The sequence below is a fragment of the Ailuropoda melanoleuca genome, chromosome 11 (assembly GCF_002007445.2).
Source record: "Ailuropoda melanoleuca isolate Jingjing chromosome 11, ASM200744v2, whole genome shotgun sequence".
Classification (NCBI taxonomy): domain Eukaryota; kingdom Metazoa; phylum Chordata; class Mammalia; order Carnivora; family Ursidae; genus Ailuropoda; species Ailuropoda melanoleuca.
In genome coordinates this window covers 107562905-107581030 of record NC_048228.1, presented here as the reverse complement: position 1 = coordinate 107581030, position 18126 = coordinate 107562905, and the positions used below count along the sequence as shown (strand labels likewise).

Sequence of the window (18126 nt, the reverse complement as noted above, 5' to 3'; positions counted from 1 at the left end):
GGACCCAGCCTGGAACACTGCTGTTATCTGGCTGTCTTTGCAGCTAAAGGCACCGAGTTCATGCCAGGAGAACAGGTAAAAGCATCAGATCCATGCAGGGCCCTGTGCACGAGCACCTGTGCCCGATGCGGGCTGCTCGACCCCCCGATGCACGCTCGGTCGACTCCCTGCTACAGCCCATGCGAGCTCGCACAGGGGCCGATGCCGTGACTCGGAGGTCTGTTCAGGAGCCCGAGCCTCACCGACGGCCAGACCCAGGGCCCCTGGCTCCTCTGCCTGTACCGGCGTCCATGTGCCCGGAGCGCACCTGCCGTGTGTCTGTGCCAAGCTACAGACTTGCTCAGACGTTGGCATGTCCAGGGAGCAGAAGGACTCTCCGTGGCCCGGGTCCCCTGCGGCCTCAGGAAAACACACAGCAAGGAAACCAGGAGTGGACCAGTGACCCCCGCATCTGCCCCCACAAAGCTAGCAGATGCCACACAAGGGGCTGGATTTGAGTGGATGTGAAGGGATCCCTCCTGGTTTTGAGTGGCTTTGATCTGCAGATGAAGAAACTGAAGTTGGGGGCTCAGTTTCCTCTTCTGCGCAAGGGGGTGACAATAGAGCCCATTGTTGTGGGGGAGGGGGGCCAATGAGGTAACACCTGAGCCCAGTAAGGGCTCCACAGACAGTAGCTCGGGCCACAAGGGCAGAAGGAGGGGCTGCCCATCATGACCTCCATGCTTGTGGGATGGACGAGGGGACGGCACCTGCTGACGTGGCCACCAGGAGCCAGCCAGACGGCTGGGTGGACGTGCTTTCTGGGGCTCTGCTCTCACAACGCACCACGGGCTGGTAAGCAGACACTGCACGTCCAGCGCGGCAGGGGGCCGGCAGCCGGAAATCAGGGTCTGGCAGGCCGCGCCCTCCCGCGGGATCTGAGGGAGGGTCCTCCCCGCCTTTCCCAGCCTCTGGGCTCCCGAAAACCCCAGGCTTGTGGCTGCACCCCATCATCATGTGTCCTCCCTGGTGGGTCTGTGTCCCAATTTGTTCCTCTCCTAAGGACACCTGTCATCGGATATAGGGCCCACCCGGAGCGGCTGTGACTTCCTCTTGCTTCGACTGTATCTACAAAGCCCCCCTTCCCAGAAAAGTCACAGCCACAGGTACGGGGCATTAGGACTCCAACATTTCTTGGTGGGGGGACACAACTCCACCTAGGACAAGAGGCAAGCCCCAGTGTGCGCCTTCGGGGATCTCAGGGCTGGGGTGGGGTTGAGAGAGGAGTTGGCTGCTCCGGGCAGCATGACACCCCCCCCACCCCGAGCGCTCGGGGCAGCGAGCCCACGCTGCCACCTGCTATACGTGGGAAGTCCTCACCTAATCTCAGACTCAGGACTAGAGAAAGAATGTAAAATACCTGATTCACAGTTTGTATATTGATGACAACACGCTGAAACAATACATTGGCTTAAGTAAAACTGGTTCTTCAGGTGAATTTGACCTGTGTCTCGTTAGCGCTTTCATGTGACCGCTAGAAAATGTAGACTTAGCATGGGGACCGCATCCTTGGGTTTAGAGGGCACCCATCCAAGGGCTGCTGCTCCATGGCAGCCCGCACGTGCCCCTTACACTAGGTGACCACAAGGTGTCAGCACGTCTTCAATGAGGGACCCAGGCTGACCCGGGGCTGGCAGGCTCCCTCCCTCCCTCCCTCCCTCCCTCTTCAGCAGAGGAGAGGTTGTTGGTTCCTGGCCAAGGACTCCTCTAACAGATGAGAAACCTGAATGAGGCCAGAGAGGTTGGGACATCTGCCCAAGGCTACACAGCGGAGAAGAGCATGCAGGATCTGAACCCAGACCGGCCTGGCCCCTAGAAGCATGAACACTGCCTCAGCCCACAACCTCCCCGTGGAGGCCTGGAATAAGGTAAGGACAAGGGCAGAGGAGAGGGGAGGGGAGGGTCCAGGCTTGCTCTGAGGCTCCAGGACAGGTACAGGAGGGACACAGATACAGTCCTCAAATAGAGCAGCCTGAATGCAAACTGCCCAGTCCCCACCCCGTGCCAGCCTGCTGTCTGGAAAAGCCATTCTGCTTCCTCAGACTGGGACCGCACATGGTCCTCTGTCAGGAGTGAAGATCAGACTGGAGGAAGGATTTCTTCTAGAAACGGTCACCAGTGCCACCACGGGGCCTCAGCCAGAGCTCCCCCTGCCTCTATTCCTCAAGGTGAGGAAGGAGTGGTCTGTGCCTGCACCCAGGGGAGGGGGCTGCACTTCTCCCTGGGAAAAGGACAGGTCAGGGAGGATTTCCTGGAGGAGGGGGCCATGGCCCCCAGCAAGCCTATGATTCTAGACATTTCCTGGGGTCTCACGGCTCCAGGGCAAGGTCCATCCATGACACAGTGCAAGTTCTATCTACATCCTGCCTGCACACCTGTGCACACGCACACACACATGCACACACTCTGCTTGGGCCTTTCTGCAGCAAGAGGGAGGAGGAAAGAGGTGAGGGCGGGGGCCGGAGTCGGGGGGGGGTGAAAACCCAGGCAGAGAGGGAGGGAGAAGGAAAGATTGGCATCAGCACATTTGAGAGGGGCATTCTGCTCTGGGTACATGCACTTGGCTGGGCCGGCACATTCTCAGGTATCCACAAACCCCGGCCCTTGAGAGATGCCCAGAACCCTGTGCCCAAGGGGCCCCCCACCCTCTGGGGACAGAGATGTCTGCTGCTGCTAAGGACCCCGAGGACAGGGGACTAGATGAACCTCCCACTCTGATTATGAGGGGAAACTGAGGTCTGCTCCAGGAGGGGCCAGAGCCCAGGACTCCAGGCTCCTGCCTCCACCCCTCACCCCACACTCTCAGGTGAGACCACACAGGCAGGAGCACCCCTGTCTCCCTGTCCCAGAGAACTCCAGGCACATGCACTCCCTCCCAGGCGACCACGCCCCCTCCCAGGGGACCGCGCCCCCTCCCAGGGGACCGCGCCCCCTCCCAGGCCCTCAGAGCCCATTTCCGGAGATATTGTCCACATCAGGGCTGGAGGTGGCAGGGAGGGGTTAAGAGTTTGCTGCCGCCCACAGGCTGCCCCCTTCCTGGAAGGAACGGACACCTTGGATGTCCTGTCCAAGGTAAAGTCTTGGCACCCGCTCCCTGGGACCCCAGTGGCAGGGCGCCCCACCCGCTGTGCCCTTACCGGAGGAGGACTCCTCAGGGAAGGCACGGTGCCCCTCTGCTGCCCCAGCTGCCTGCAGCACTCCACCCTGTGGTCCCAGCCTCCCTGTACCCCGAGAACCCAGTGCCCCCTCCCAGCAGACCATGAAGTCCAAGGTCAGGCGCGCACGCTGGGGGAGGGTCATGCTCCGGGCCAGGGGTCGCTGGCCGGGTGGTGGGAAAGTTCCCGGGGTGGGGTGGTGGGTCTTACCGGCGGGCCCCCGCGCGAGCAGGCACCCGGGCCGGGAAGCGGCGGCGGCCAGCGAGGCGAGCAGCAGCAGCGACGGCGGGGGCAGCATGGTGGGCGGCGGGAGGCGGGCGGGCGGCGGCGCAGTGATGTGGCACTCGGGCCGCGGGGCGAAGGCCGCTGGGCTCCCGCCCCCCAGGAGCGCGAGCGCGAGCGCGGAGTCGGGTTACAGCGCAGCCCAGACTGCGCGGAGGGATGCGGGCGGGAGGGACAGAGTGGAGCAGCCCGCTTCCGGCCCAGGGCCCGCCCCCAGGGCTAGGCGCCCCCCCTGGGGCTCGGTTACCCTTCTCCCACCTGAGGCCCCGGGAGCTGACCTCCAAGCCCCCTGCTGATCCTGCCTAAAAACCGCTTTTTCTGGACTGGGTCGGTCTGGGGGCCAGGACCCACCTGGCCCTCGTGCGGACCCCAGCTGGCTGTGAACCGGGCCACGTCACTCCTCTGTCCCACGAGGGGCGGAAGGAGTGACCCTCCCATGGACCCAGGGTGTAGGAGAAGAGTCCGTGTGGGATCATTAGGTACCAGGAAGGGCAAGCGGCTTCTGGATGTCCTTGGGCAGCTCCTCACCTCTGAGCGGGGTCTCTGTCTGCACCCTGGGGAGTAGCCCCTCCTGGAGGCTCCAGCAGAGCCATGCACGGAGCCTGGCGCCAGGGTCCTCAGTGAAATGTGGCAGGCTGTCACTCAGCTCATCAAAGGGGGCAACAGGCCAACCCAGCGGTGGCATAAAGTCTCGTAGGGGTGAACCCCTCCCCTCTGGATGAGGGGGCAAAGGCAATGGGGGGGCGGGGGGCGAGACAGACCTGACGTCTGGGGGCTGTGGAAGGACACCTGCCCACTCTCCCCAGCCTGTGGCTGCATCGCACACGGCTATCTGGGCAGGAATTCGAGGGGCCTGGGAGGAGGGAAGCCCAGCACCATTGCCCCAAGGTAAGGGCAGTGTGGTCCTGGAGCCCCCAGCTCACTGTCTGCCCAGAGCCTCTCTGTCTTCCCGGGACCAGGACTGTTTTGGGACTCAGCCAACGCTTTTGAAGCACTCCCTTCATGGAGCTCGGCAGGTGCCGACTCTGCCGTCCAGATGTGCACACATCTGCCTGCCAGCCCCTTGTCACAGCCCACAGCTGCAGTCCAGCCCCTGCTGTGCCCCAGCCCTGGGCCTTGGGTCCACATCCCAGCAGAGTCACCGGGGCCAGTCCCTCCTCTGCTAGGCCATCGGCCCAGACGGTCGTCAGCACCCATGTGCCTTTATGGGACTCCTTTACCAACTGTCCTGGGCAGCGGGGAGGCCCAGCCCTATAGCCAGATGCCGCTCCGCCCTAAGACTTTCGACAAGCCCTTTAACCTGGAGTCTGGGATAGTCATGACAGTGCGGGCTATGGGGTAAACGTTGGACAAGGGCGTCAATCCATCCCTGGTCGCGAGAACGAGACGCTTACTCCAGCTCATTGACTCTAGTGCCCTTTCCGGCATCCGATGCCCCAGGCCACCCTCTGTCCACCCAGACCACAGCTAGTCCTTCCAGAAGTCTCTGGGATTACTCCAGCCCAGGCATGCTCCTTTGACTTTTCCATCTGGGGTCTCTGCTCTAAGCTGGGAGGGCGAATTCAGACCCCACCCTTCCTGAGTGCCAGCTGGTGGGTGCACATTCTCGGGGAGGTTTTCACCCTCCTCTCTGTGGGCCGGGGGAGGCACATGAGTCTCCTTGCTGTCCCCTCTCGCAGGCAGGTTAGGTTCTCACGGACACCGGGCCTCCAGCCCATACGTGGCCAGATTTCTGTGGACTTCTCCTATTACAACCCTCATTGTGGGTTTGTTTTTCTGTCTGAGTGGTATATAAACTAATGATACTGTTTCAAACCAGTGGTATCCGAGATTTGGGAAAGAGAAAGGGTCATGTTAGCTATTGCTATTTTTAAGGACCCAGTAGATAGAATTTAGTAATCCCCCTGGGACCTACCTCTTTCCTCCCCTTAAGTTGGAAGGAACTGTGTCTCACCCAAGTCTTCTTGTCCAAGAGAGGAGGACACCCTGCCAAGTGGTTTGGCAGGGGCGAGGCCCAGGCAGGTTAACCCTTTCCCAGGGCCAAGAGTGGTGCAAGTCCTCCCCAGCCCCCAACCCCTGCTCTGCCCAGCCGCCCAAGGGATAATTGGCCAAGAGGGGCAGGGCAGCACGTGGCCAGACCTGCACCATCAGGATGGGGTGCAGTGAACCAGCAGATACCCCCAGAGCCTGAGTGGCAAGAGCTCGGTTGCTCAGCCGGCGGTGGAACCCACATGGCCACTTGCAGGAAAAGCCACTGGCAGAAAAGCCTCACAGTGTCACGGAGAGAACACAGACTCTGCCAGCCCATACAGGTCACTTCATCCAGTGGCTCACCCTGAACAATGGTTACTTCAGTGAGCCTAGAGCCCTCCACTGAGAAGGTCCCCTTGCCCATCTCAGGGCTCACGATGAGGGGTCCACCCTGCAGCCGGGAGATAGTTCCCTTTGTTGCCCAGCAGAAGGGTCAAGGCCCTGGGTGCAGCGCCCAGACCCCACCCCTCCCCAAGCTTCCTCTGGGACAGCACTGGCCTCCCTGAAGTTAGTGGGTCTAACTCATCAAGAGAGCTCTCCGGAACCGGCTCGGCGCTGCCCCTGCTGGGAGCTGGGGAGACATTCTCATCACGCAGCGCAGCCGGGCCTGGAGTTGCCAACCCTGTGCTGTAGGGAGTGGTTCCTGGCCTGTGGGGTCTCAGACCCTCTGGGCATCAGATGGGAGCTAGGGACCTCCCCATCCCTCAGAAGAGCAAGTGCTGTGCTGCGTGTCACTGGCTCGTGCCCTGGGAAAGCACGGCGTTTGCCGGAGGACTGAACCCCCATGGGGCAAGTCTAGTCCCACTCTTCTCGGAAGCCCAGCAGGGACCCACTTCCCTGGTGGTTAGACAGCTGGCTTCGGGCTGCTGCAAAGGCAGCACTTTTCCCTTTGGAGAGAAATGAGAGACCTTTGAATAAAATGTTTATTGACTCACACAGTGCTTGGGACATGACACCATTTTGCAGTCACACCATTTGACTTCAACACATTGAAGTGCACATGAAAAGGATCTTTCAAATTAAAAAAAGGACACAAACCCAAGATGAAAGATAACATAGTGAGAGAACGTTCTAGAATGCCCAGCATGAACACAACTAGCGGCCCCCACCTGGGAGGCAGGTGACCTGTGCCTGAGTGGTCTTCTAGAAAATTCCCTGGTAGCTTCAGGGAAGGCAGAACGGGAGAGGAGCAGTCACCACCTGCGATGACCGTTGTCTCTTCCTAGCTGTGGCGTTTTCCAGGGGACAGGATATACATACTTCCTCGCATGGATTTAAGGCTTCCTGGCAAGGCTGTGGCAGTGCAGGGTCCAGCCCAGCTCGCTGGTGTACTTCTCCACCCAAGAGAAGTTCCCAGAAGGAAAGAGGGTTCGACCTGTGGGTTCACAGCCTGGCTCTGAGTTACATGCAAGACAACAGAGGCGAAGCTCTCCTTTGCAAGCACTAGGGGTCCCCGGGGGACCCCAGGCTCTAGGTTCGAGTGCCTCCTGTGAACCAGGTGAATGAACTCCCTCACACCGCAATAGCCAGCCCAAGGCTGGAATGTGGCTTTCCTCCAACTGCCTGGGTGTCTTTTTTAACTGCTTCCTGACCACATATCTAGTTATTATTATTCCTAAAAATAATTTGTTTTCTTTGAACTGCACTTTGTAATTCAAAAGCACTTAAATACATCCTGCTTCGGGGAGGCATTGGAGAGTCGGCCCAAAGCAGCCAAATGACACCCGGGGGGCTGGGAAGAACCTGGCAAGCTGTCCTCAGCAGGCTGTACACTGTCCCTAATGCTCCGATGGGCCCCAGGAGCATGTGTGTCTGCAAGGAAGGGACTCAGGACCTCGGTGGGGGGCCAGCACTGTGGGCTCTGCAGCATTCCACAGGCCAGGCCCTCCCCGAGAGTCCATCCTACCACATGCTGGACCCCCATCCTGCAGGTGACAACTGGGCCCGGAGAGGTGAGCAAACAGTAATGAAGGGGAGTGGAGAGGGAACCGTGTCCATTCATCTCTTACAGGGGACCTATGACACGCTGCGTGTCATTCTAGTTTCGAACCGTGAACTAGAACAGATGTGCATCCAGGTGCCGGACGCTGTCCCGTGGCCTGTTTAGTGACAGTAACTGGGAGTGCTACCCCCCCCCCGCCAGCCTGAGGGAAGCCCCAGCCTGTCTCGGCTCCCCCCAGTGCTGAGCAGAGTGGCTGCTGAGGGAGCAACCCCCACTCTCAGCAGCCGGTTGGGATGCAAGCCAGGACCTGGGGGAACTGCTGGCAGAGCCAGCCAGGGTCCATGCAGGGGGCAAGAGCCCGGCAAGGCAGGACTCACCTGGAACCCGGCACAGAGCCAGCACACTGGAGGTGCTCAGCAAACAGTGAGTGAGTGAATGAGCTGTGCCACGTCAGGAGGGCTCGTGGCAATCACAAGAGGCTCTATTTTATCTTATCCACAGTTCCCACTAAGGGTTTGGGGATGTGCGTCACAGAGAAGAGAGAGTGAGTGGCCTACGCCCCCGAGTGCGCACAGTGGGAACGGGGCTGCCAATGTTTGCACTAAGGCCCTGCAGCTCTTCTGGCTGCTCACATGTGTGCATGCATATGCACACGCACACTCACATATACACACGTGGGTCCTTGCACACCTGTATGACATAAAAGTAAAAAGCTAGCAACAATCTGCATACTGTGGCTGAGTAATCCAGGCTCCCTCGTTATTCATTTACAATTTCAAAAGCAAATACTGAACCTGGGTCACGTGAAGGAGCTCTTGAAACTCCAGCACCCGCCCCCCGCACATGCACATACGCACACACAGGCGCACGCACACTCATGTGTGTACACGCGTGTGCACACACAGACATTGTACCAGATCAAATTTCCGGTTCACAGGAGAACGCCACGGCTGGCTCTGTCCATGACACACACGTGCACACATGCAGTTTCTAAGAACAGGAGACACCGGCCAGGTTTCGTGCGAGGAAGCACGATGTCGTTGCCTGTGATCCGCACACATTCCGCCCTGTCCCGGTGCCAGACGGGCAGGTGGCCAAGAGCCACGTGACTCACACCCGAGCATGACTCTGAAGAGCTCCAGCAGGAGCTTCACAGGGAGGACAGAGCCCACTTCACTTGGCACAAACGCTCCAGAAGCCTCCCCCAACCCGTGGGAACCCTGGATGCCCTCCCAACCACACCTAACAAACCAAATGACCCGAGGAGCCAGCCTGGACAGACAAGCCGACCTCCCAGGGCATCCTAGAGCCTCTAGGAGAAGTCTGTTGCAACAAACCCAGGAGCCTGGCACCGTGCCCAGTGCCCCCCCCCCGCCCCTTGGGTAGACAGCCTGGGCCAGAGGCTGAGGACCATCAGCTCCTCCCAGGAGCCACTTCCTTCAGGGTGTCCTTCTGCCTCGGCCCCAGATGGCGTGTGGGGACCACACAAGGACGCTGACCACAGTAGGGGCCTGGCCACGGAATGAGAACCCCAGGAACCCCAGAGACACAAACACAGACCCAGCTGCCCTCATCACAGGACTGCAGCCATGACACCCACCGGGCCCCTTACATGCGGTCTCCCCCAGTCTCCTACCAGCTCCAGGCCAGGGCCTCCAGGGGAAGGGATGGGAGGAAGAGCAAAGAGAACACTCACCCAGTGTGATGGTGGCCTTGGCCTGGCCCTCCCCCTGGGATCCCAGGATCTACCCCCACGGGTGCTGAGTCAGGCCTGGGTTGATCCCAGACCACCTAACTGGCTTTAAAACTTCCTAAGATCGGCAAGAATCAGGTGTTAGACCAGACAGACCCCACACCTGCCTGGCCCACCAGAGTCTCCCCGAAAAGGGGCAGCTTTCTCATTTACTACAAGGGTGTGGGGCTGGTGCTGTCTCTGTCCCAGGGCCCCAGACAAGAGCTGAGGTGAGGCCCCGCTGCCTCAGGTATGGAGGAAGGGCCCCGTGGATGTCAGCTTCCCTCTAGGTCCCCAGCGGGGAGACCTCAGAGGCCAGACTGTCTGCCTGGCTGAGCCCACTTCCCAGCAGCTCCCAGGAGAGGTGTCTGAGGGCCAGGACCCACCTGGTCACAGCATATGGGGCAAAGCAGATGACGAAGGACCAATAAAGATGCTGATCTGTCTGGCAGCTGTCAGCCATGACGGTTCTGTCACCGGGGCAGCGATGGGGGGACAGAACACAGGACAGAGGTCAGGGCACCCAGGGCAGGGGGCAGAGCTGAGCGCAGAGCCGGAGTGGGCAGTTTCCAGGGGGATGTCCAGGCCAGAAAGCCCGAGGAGGAGAGAGAGGAAAGATGATGGGAAGAGGTGAGTTTGGTTTGTAAAAGTGACATAATGGAAGGCCGGAGAGCTGGAAGGAGGGGATGTTTCCCCCCTCCCCCTCTAAGCCGCTGCCCTCCCCTCCCCACTAGCTCTTCCTTCCCCCTGGGACAGAGGGATCTAAGTCAGTCCCGCAGACAGGGGAGCACAGCTGGATCCTCATGGAGGGTGAGGGCGGAGGGAGAGGGCCTGCGTCCTGAGGCACTAGAATGGTAGGGAGCTGGGGGGAGGGGCAAGTATGGGGGGAGAGAAGGTGGGAGGAGGGGTAACTGCCAGCAGTGACACCAGCTGGAGATTCCATGGGTAAATGCATGCCAAGTCGGGAGCAGACAGAAGCAGGCAGACCCTCCCCAAGACTGAAACCCCAGATTAGGCAAGAGCACTGTCTCAGCAGGGCAGAAACTGGAAGGAGGGTTCAGATCCACACCCACCTGCCCCAGAAGAGGAGTGACTGGCTCCTCCCACGGTGGGGGAGCAACCCTTCTCCCATGCCTCAGACCTCACGGTTTCTGCAAACACTCACTGTGGGCACATACTCCACAGGCAAATGCGGACCCTAAGAAGCGCCTGGCCCTTCCAGTGTGTGGACCCACTGAGAGTACAAAGGAGTGGTTGTGGAAACCCTGGGAGCAGCCCGCAGGGGAAGCCACACAAGGAGGGAACCCCTGGGGCAGATGCAGCTGCCTGCAGGCTCCAGGAGCCAGCCCCCAGAGGGAGCACAGGATCTGGGTGCAGCCTTCTGGGCTGGGTGGGGACTCGCAGGCCAACGAGCTGGGGTGCAGATCCAGGAGCAGCACAAGACCTGCATGGTGACGATGTCGGAGCGTCGGCAGTGACCCTGCGCCTCCCACAGCATCTTGAGCCAGGTGAGGCCGCGCACGGGGAACAGCGGTGCAAAGCCAGCAGCATGGAGCTTGGCGGGCCACTGGCAGGGGAAGCAAGCCGGACCCAAGGCACCACTGCAGAGCAGCCATGAGCAGGAAAGCACCTGGAACGTGAAGGCCAATGACTGTCCCCACGCCTAGACCAGCCCGGTGGACATAGCAGAGCGTGGAAACCCACACACCACTGGTCTGCACTCAGCGCCATGGTGCTTAGTACTGAGTTGGACTCCAGGAAGGTGTCCAGGAAGCCCACGGCCTGGTAGGCGCTGCGCCCAGATGGCGGCCACCAGGGCAGCATGAACAGCATGTCTAGTGCCGCCAGCAGCAGGTGGCCCAGGGACAGTTTCACCAGGAAGGAGCCCCAGGCACGCGCAAAGCTCGGCTCTATAGGCGCAGCAGAGCAGCACCAGCGCGCTGGAGAGCAGCGGCATGGCCAGCAGCGCCTCTCCCGGGCCCATGGCGCTAGCGGCTGGCCGGGCGCCCCGCGGAACAGCGGCGACAGGGGCCCGCGCTCATGGTTCCGCTCCAGGCGCAGGCGGGGAAAGTGGGACGGCGGACGAGCGCGCTCTTGGAGTCCCAGAGATCCAGAGCCGACCATCAGGGTTCGGAGAGGCGCGCGAAAAGCAGTGACAAACACGGGGTCCCCAGTGCCTGGCCAAGCGCGCTGCGCTGCGGAGCTGGGAGCGGCCAGGGGGCGGGCAGAGCTCTTCGCCGCCGCACCGGTCACCTCCTGCGGCGCTGTCCAGGGTGCTGAACGCACTCGCGGGCCCTGCGCCCTGCGCCAAGCTGCCTTCGGCGGGCTGAATCTAGGCGGGAGGGTGAGGGGTGCTGGGGTCACGGAGGTCTCTGCAGTACCCTTGTGTTTTCTTCCCACCACATGCAGTGGCTGGAGAGAGCTCCATGCCCTTCTGCCACAGACCAGGGCAGTCCTTACAATGGTTATACCTCCTAATTCCAAGCCTCCTGGCAGTGACTCACAGGCAGCTGGGATGCTAAAAAGCTGTCTGCTTCTCCCCGGTTGTGTCACCCCTTTCAGCGCACCTCCTCTTCCCCTGCACTGGCACCAAACTGGAAACCCAGCGGTTTGGGGGCCAGTGGAAGCAGGGAAGTGGGAGACTGAGGGGCAGGGAGCTGTGCCGGACGGGCGGAGGCAGCTAGAGGAAGAAAGCACAGGGGCTCCTGGGTGGCAATCCCCTTTCTCAGCCCCAGCTCAGGGCTAGGGAGTTGATCTATGTTTGTTGAACCAAGAAGGGCAGCAAGAAGTGGAAACTGTGTGTGAAGAGAAATGAGGGAAGGATGGAGAGGAAGAAGGAAAAGTAAAGAGGAAAAGAAGGAAGGGAAGGAAGGGTAAGGGAGAGAATAGCAAAGGGGATGAAAGAAGGAAAGAGGAAGAGCCTGGGAAGCGTGCTTCCCTGCTTGGTGCAGTAAGGAACCCCCTTTGGAGCTGAGTTCTGCCTCTCCAGGTGGCTCTTGGAGCCCCCGGGAGAGGGGGTGTGTCTCTCTCTCCCCCTCTGCTGGCCCCTCTGGGCTCTTGAACCTGTAGGAATCTTCCAATCCCTTCAATGGCCGTCTGGCAGGACAAGAATGGAGAGAAGGCACTTGGAAGCTGCCAGGTTCCAGGAAGCTTTTTCGCACCTTCTCTTTTTGGCAGCCCCAACATGAAAGGAACCAGAAGGCAGCCCCTCAGCCCATCTTCCCTGGCCCCACTCACCCACTCTCACCCAAAGAGAGTGCAAGCCTAGCACACTCCCAGGGACAGAGTGTGGCTAGTGGGGAGGGGGCTCACCCTCATGGGGGTCTCCCTGGTGCCAGTGCTCTAAGGACTGGAGAGAATGCTGGTGGCTGGGGGAATAGGGTGGACAACCTTCACTGGTCCCATCACCCCTGCCACATAATCTTGGGCAAGTCACCTCTTGGGTTTCCTTTTCTGTTACGTGTAACAGGGATATTAATAACTATCAGTCACACCAGCCTAATGTGTTTGCAATTAGGGTTAAACTAATAAATATACATAGAGGGCTTCAACCTATGCCCAGCACGCAGTGAGTAGTCCGAGAAATGTCAGCCTTTATTGATTATGACACCATTTTATAGTTGGGGACAGGCAACTCAGATAAGCCAAGTGTCTCTTCCAAGGTCACATAACTAGAAACCGGGGGCTCTGGGAATCAAACTCGGTCCTTCTGGCTCCAACCCAATGTCCTGTCACCCCTCCACACAGCCTCCTACAAAGAGGCCACCACACCAGCTCCAAGCCCAGTCTCCATCCTCCAAGTGCAGTGGCTTCCTCTCTTGCTCTCCCTCCCACTAAATGCTTTCAAATCCAAGAGAAATTCTCATCAGATCAGAACTTGTCTGAAACCAGAACCGTAATGTCAAAGGCATCCCACCTGAATTTCCTGGGGAGAGCAGCCAGCTCTACAGCCCCAGGTGTCAGAAGGGCATGGGGAATAGCTGGGACAATGAAGGTGGCCATGACAGCATGGCCCCAGGGGCTCCCCCTGTCCCTCCAAGGCTCTTGAGGGCCCATCTGTGGATCACCGGATTAGCGGGGGCATCAGATGCTTCACAGGGAGACTCCAATCCAGCCAGTGACAGCAGCTCCTGTCCCCTCTGAACGTCTCCAAGGAGACACAGATTCCAGACAGGTCACTTGGGGGGATGAGAGCATCATTCCGAGATGTGAGCGCAGGAAAGCTTTGCCTGCCAATGTTATGAAAAGGCAAGCCATCCGTTCACCCACAAGGATTTCTGGGTGCCTGGACTGTGTAAGGGACCGTGCCAGAAAGGACACAACCTGTGCAGACTAACAAGCTTTTGTCCTCACACTTTGATGAGCAGAGAGAAGACTGGACAACATAAGATCTGAAACACAAGTGCACCGACCTCCTCTGGGAAATAATGACCTTATTTTTTTAAAGATTTTACTGATTTATTTGAGAGAGAGAGAGTGAGTGGGTGCAAAGGGAGAGGGAGACAAGCAGATCCCCACTGAGCAGGGAGCCTGACTCAGGGCTCGATCCCACAACCTGGAGATCATGGCCTGAGCTGAAGTCAAGAGTCAGATGCTCAACCCACTGACTGAGCCAGCCAGGTGACCCAATGATCTGATTTTTCAAGACAAATGAATTGTATCGATCATAATGAAATTCTGTCAGTTGTGAACCAATTCATTTCCACAAACGTGCACTAGAAGTTCGTTCTGTGCAATCAGGGAGGGGAAATAGGTGTGAGGAGAGAGAAGAACGCGTATTAACTGAGTGCATTGCATTTTCCTTAATAGGAAGCATATTTCGTTATTGAGCTTATCTCACTTAGCCGTATTTGGTTCCCACCACAGCCCCCGGGGTGGGCACTCCTTCCCACTTTCTCAGACGAGGAGGCAGGACAGAGCACTTGGCTCTGGCTTAGGAGCGGAAGCAACAGTCTCTGTAAGTGTGCGAATCCGGAGAGCCCGAGGGGGCTGTGCCGACCAGGTCTTCCAGGCGCGTGGCTGTGGGTGTCCGTGGTCGCAGCGGCAGAAGGAGCCAGCACGAGCGGCTGGGGCGGGATTCCTAAGGGCTTCGGGCAGCCTTCCAGCAGCCACTGAGGAATTTGGGGCAATGTGGCCGCATCCAAACATTACTGAGTGGAGCTGGACCTTCAGGACCTAATGCGGAGCTTTGTCATGGAAATGCAGTAGAGAGAGAGAGAGAGAGAGAGAGAGAGAGTAGGAGGGCCTAGTGAGGGCCACGCCCCTAGTTTTTGAGTACTTTTTAACGTGCGGAAAATATTTAACATTTTAATATTTTTTCTCCTAAGATAGGAAGATAAATGGATTAGGCCCCACGTGCCACCCTACCGAGGTTTAAACTTTTCATCAGGAATGAGATTTGAAGATAAGGATAGTAACTGGTATTCTATTGATAAGACCACAGGGCTCAACCCCCCCCCGGGGGGGGGCACCCAGCCAGCGAGATCTGAGACCTGAGGCTTGCAGAGGGGTGACAGGTGCTAAGGAGGTGACCTTACAGGCACATCTCCGATGCCACGCTCATCGTCATCAACAAATTAGTTAGTTCCTTAGTGAAGCATAGAGAGTCTCGAAGCACCAAGGAGCTGGCATCCGAGCATGCAGGACAGAGATGGGAGCAAGCCAGAAACTGGACATGACCCCAGTGGGATGGAGGCTGCCGCAGAGGGAGGCCCAGGGCTCCTGAGGCCCCCAGGCGGCTCCTGATGCAGCCTGGGTCTCCCCAGGGTCAGGACAACGAGAATCAGGCCAAGAAGGGGCAAGTACGAGATACTTGGATAATACGGACAGGCTGGCGGGAAGCTCTCAGGTGTGGACCGTGACAGCGACAGGCGTGAGAAAAGCTCGAAGGCAAACTGTGAGAGCCAGGTTTATCCCGAAGGCTGTGGGATGGCAGCCAAGGGCTGTGGCCAGCCCGCCAGGGGCTGTTTGGGTCCTTCGGTCTGGCGGCCCTGGAGGCCTTTGGGGTCTTGGCCTGTGCAGCCTGGGCTCCCACTGCCAAGAGCTCTCGGTGGGTGAGAGCCCCACCCTGAGTGAAGAACCCCTTGAGATGGAGGAAGGGGGAGTCTCGGAGAGGTCCTGGAGGCGCCTAGGGCCCTGCCTACCTGGGCCGCCTCCATTCGTCCAGAGACCCCACAGCCATCAGACCACACCACACCCGTCTTCTGGTTTTTCCCACTGAAGCACTTGAAACTCAGGGCCACCTGCTTGGGGTGCCCCTGGCTCCCCACCCCACCCTGCCTCCAGCAAGAGCAAAAGGAGACCCCAGAGCCTCCTCCTTCCTCAAACACAGGGACAGAAAAATTTCCCGTGGGGCCGACACCCCAACTCATTGTCGGCTGATGCAAGTCTGGCTCCTGTCGGTGGGGGAAAGGGTTCTGGTTTGGAGCCGCCTGAACCCGGGCTCAGATCCCGGCTCCCGGTCCCTTCTGAGCAGTGTGGACTTAGATTCTCCGAGCCTCAGTCTCCTTGTCTGTGAAACAGGAACATGACTGCAACTGTCTGAATGTTCATGTACCCAAAATTCAGTGTGGAAACCCTACCACCGGGCCTGATGGCCTCAGGAGGCGGGGCCTCTGGGTGGAGTTCAGGGCATGGGGGCGGAGCCTCTACCTTGCTGTGCAGTCTCTGTCGCAGGAGCGCTAATCGCACTCATGGGTCCCGTCTCCCAAAGGCCCCCCTCCTGAGGCCATCACACCGGGTGGGAGGGTTTCCGCACTGAATCTTGGGGACACAAACATTCAGAACTGTGCCCCCAGTTAATAGATGAGGGGACCGAGGCTCAGAAAGGTGCAGGCCACACTGCTCAGAAGGGACCGAGCCAGGATCTGAGCGCAGGTGACACACTGCCCCAGGCACGAGCAGTGCCCACCTTCAGCTCACAGCCTTCAGGCCTCACAGGTAGCCCCCAACCCGGCCCCCAGCCCCCTTCTGATGGCAGCGGGTGCTCACGGACAGCTCCTTCCACACTCCTCCTGTGATCCAGGGAGGGGAGGGTCCCATGCCCACGCTCCCTCTGCCCACACCTGTTCCCGAAGGGCCTGCACACGGTGAGCTGGTGAAGGTGCCACAGAAATCACTTTAAAAATCGTTAATGCAGGTTGCAGACAACAGAGGGCTTTACTTCCTTATTTTGGCCCTGGAGAAATCGAGTCCCAGAGAGGCCAGGGCACGGGCCTCGGACCGCACAGCTGAGAGGGGCCCGAGCGCTGGGCCCTGTGGTCACAAGGGGGCGTGGAGGGCCCCGCCACTGCTCCGCACCTGGGGGTCGGACTTGGGGGATTTCTACTTGTTGAAGTGTCCAAAGCTTCACCCCCAGAAGAGAACTCAAACCCCTGTCACTTCGTACATCACGGATCCACATGTTCCTTCTGTCGTGAGCCCTGCTGAGCATCACCTGAAGTCCTGAAGCCCTTCTCCCAGCAGACACAGGGCGCCTCCCCAGGCAGCAGCCCCGTAGGTCACGGAGACGGGCACAGGTCATGAACCCCCAGAGCATGACCAGTGGAGGCGTCAGCAACCAGGGCTGAAGCCTCGGGTCTGCCTGTGGGGAACAAGCATCTGGCAGAGCAGGTGAGCCCGGCTCAGACGCTCCATCCCCAAAGGAGCAATGGGGTAAAAGTAAGAGAAGCGTGGGACAGGTGCTTCCCAACTGTGGGTGCCCGTTCCCTCCCCAAGCCCTGAGGGCAAGAGCAGGGAGGGGTCACCAGTACCTCCCGGGGTGGCTGGCACTGCTGCTGACGTGGCGGGGAGGGCAGGCTCCCCACGCAGAGGGAGTCATCAGTGGCCTGCGGACCACTGGAAACAGAAGGGCTGGCTCCTGCCCCCTGTCCCACTGCCCCGTCACTGCCCTGTCCATGAGGCCCAGCTACCAGAAGGGGCAGCCAACAGACCCCCGTGCACAGTGAGGCCAGGGTTGGAGAGGAGGAAATAGGGGTCCCCCAAGCTCTTAGAGGGAGTGACATCTAAGCCAAGAGCTGTGAGCAGGTGGCTAGCCAGGAGAAGACTAGAGTGTTCTCAGCAAAAGGGACAGTGTGTGTGCAGGAAACTGAGAGGCGCTAAACCTGGTAAGGAACTGGGCTTGATTCCCACAGTGGGGGTGTGTGGGGGTTCTGTGGTGGGCTCCTTGTGATGCTATGTGGTCCTGTGCTGGTGGGGTGCAGGGGAGCCCCCGAACTACCCCACTTGGCCCAGTGAGAAGACAGCAGGGCCCCAGCCTGGGACCCAGCAGGGAAGGAAGGTCATGAGTCCCATTTCACGGATAGAAAGACTGAGGCCAGCAGTGATTTCCTCCTTCCCAGCGTGGCTTCCTTTGGATTGCATTGACTTTGGGGGCAAGTCATTTCTCTATTTTCAAACCAAGAAGATCGCACTTTAGACTAAAATTCCTTCTAGGAACCCCTCTTTCTGCTTCCTGAAGGAACCCCAGCTGGCTGCCCCCATACAGAGAAGGGACCCCAAGGGGCTTGACCCCACCTATGAGTGCTCCGTATCGCTGCCCCCCGGCCCCCTGCACCACACGCTCAACCCGGCCCTCGCTCCGGCCCTTTCGACCGCCTGGCAGGGAGGAACCCTCACAGGTGCTCTAAAGGGAGAAAAATGCAGGGCAGGGAGCAGGAATTCATGAGAGGGGAAGCAGAGTATATGGAGACCAGCAAACAGACAATGTAACGTGTTGTTCCGACCTCCCAGGGATCAAAATTACACAGGGAACGAGAGACACTGAGTTCTGCACCCTTAGCTGGGAACTGGGAACGCTGCTCCCCGGAAAGGGGGGAAGGTGGGCACCCGTCTGGCTGTGGGCACGAAAAAAGCCTGATCCTTTAGCATAGAAATGTAAAAGTCCACCCAATGAAAGGCCTATGGCACCTGACGACTGTTTATCTGGCATTTAGCACCAAGGAGGC

General features: G+C 59.2%; 2 protein-coding genes across 2 annotated transcripts in view; both read right to left on the bottom strand.

Annotated features, from left to right (window-relative positions):
• CPZ (carboxypeptidase Z) overlaps window positions 1-3596 on the bottom strand; it is a 30741-nt gene extending 27145 nt beyond the window's left edge. Inside the window, exon 1 of the mRNA XM_034672179.1 lies at window positions 3405-3596. Within this exon, the coding sequence (XP_034528070.1) occupies window positions 3405-3492 (88 nt within the window). The 5' untranslated portion in view covers window positions 3493-3596. The remainder of the gene's footprint in view (window positions 1-3404) is intronic.
• Window positions 3597-9467: 5871 nt separating this feature from the next.
• GPR78 (G protein-coupled receptor 78) lies at window positions 9468-11165 on the bottom strand. The gene is given in 3 exon segments (XM_034670982.1): window positions 9468-9567; window positions 10851-11081; window positions 11083-11165. Coding segments are annotated over 3 exon segments (414 nt in total).
• Between the last annotated feature and the right edge of the window lie 6961 nt (window positions 11166-18126).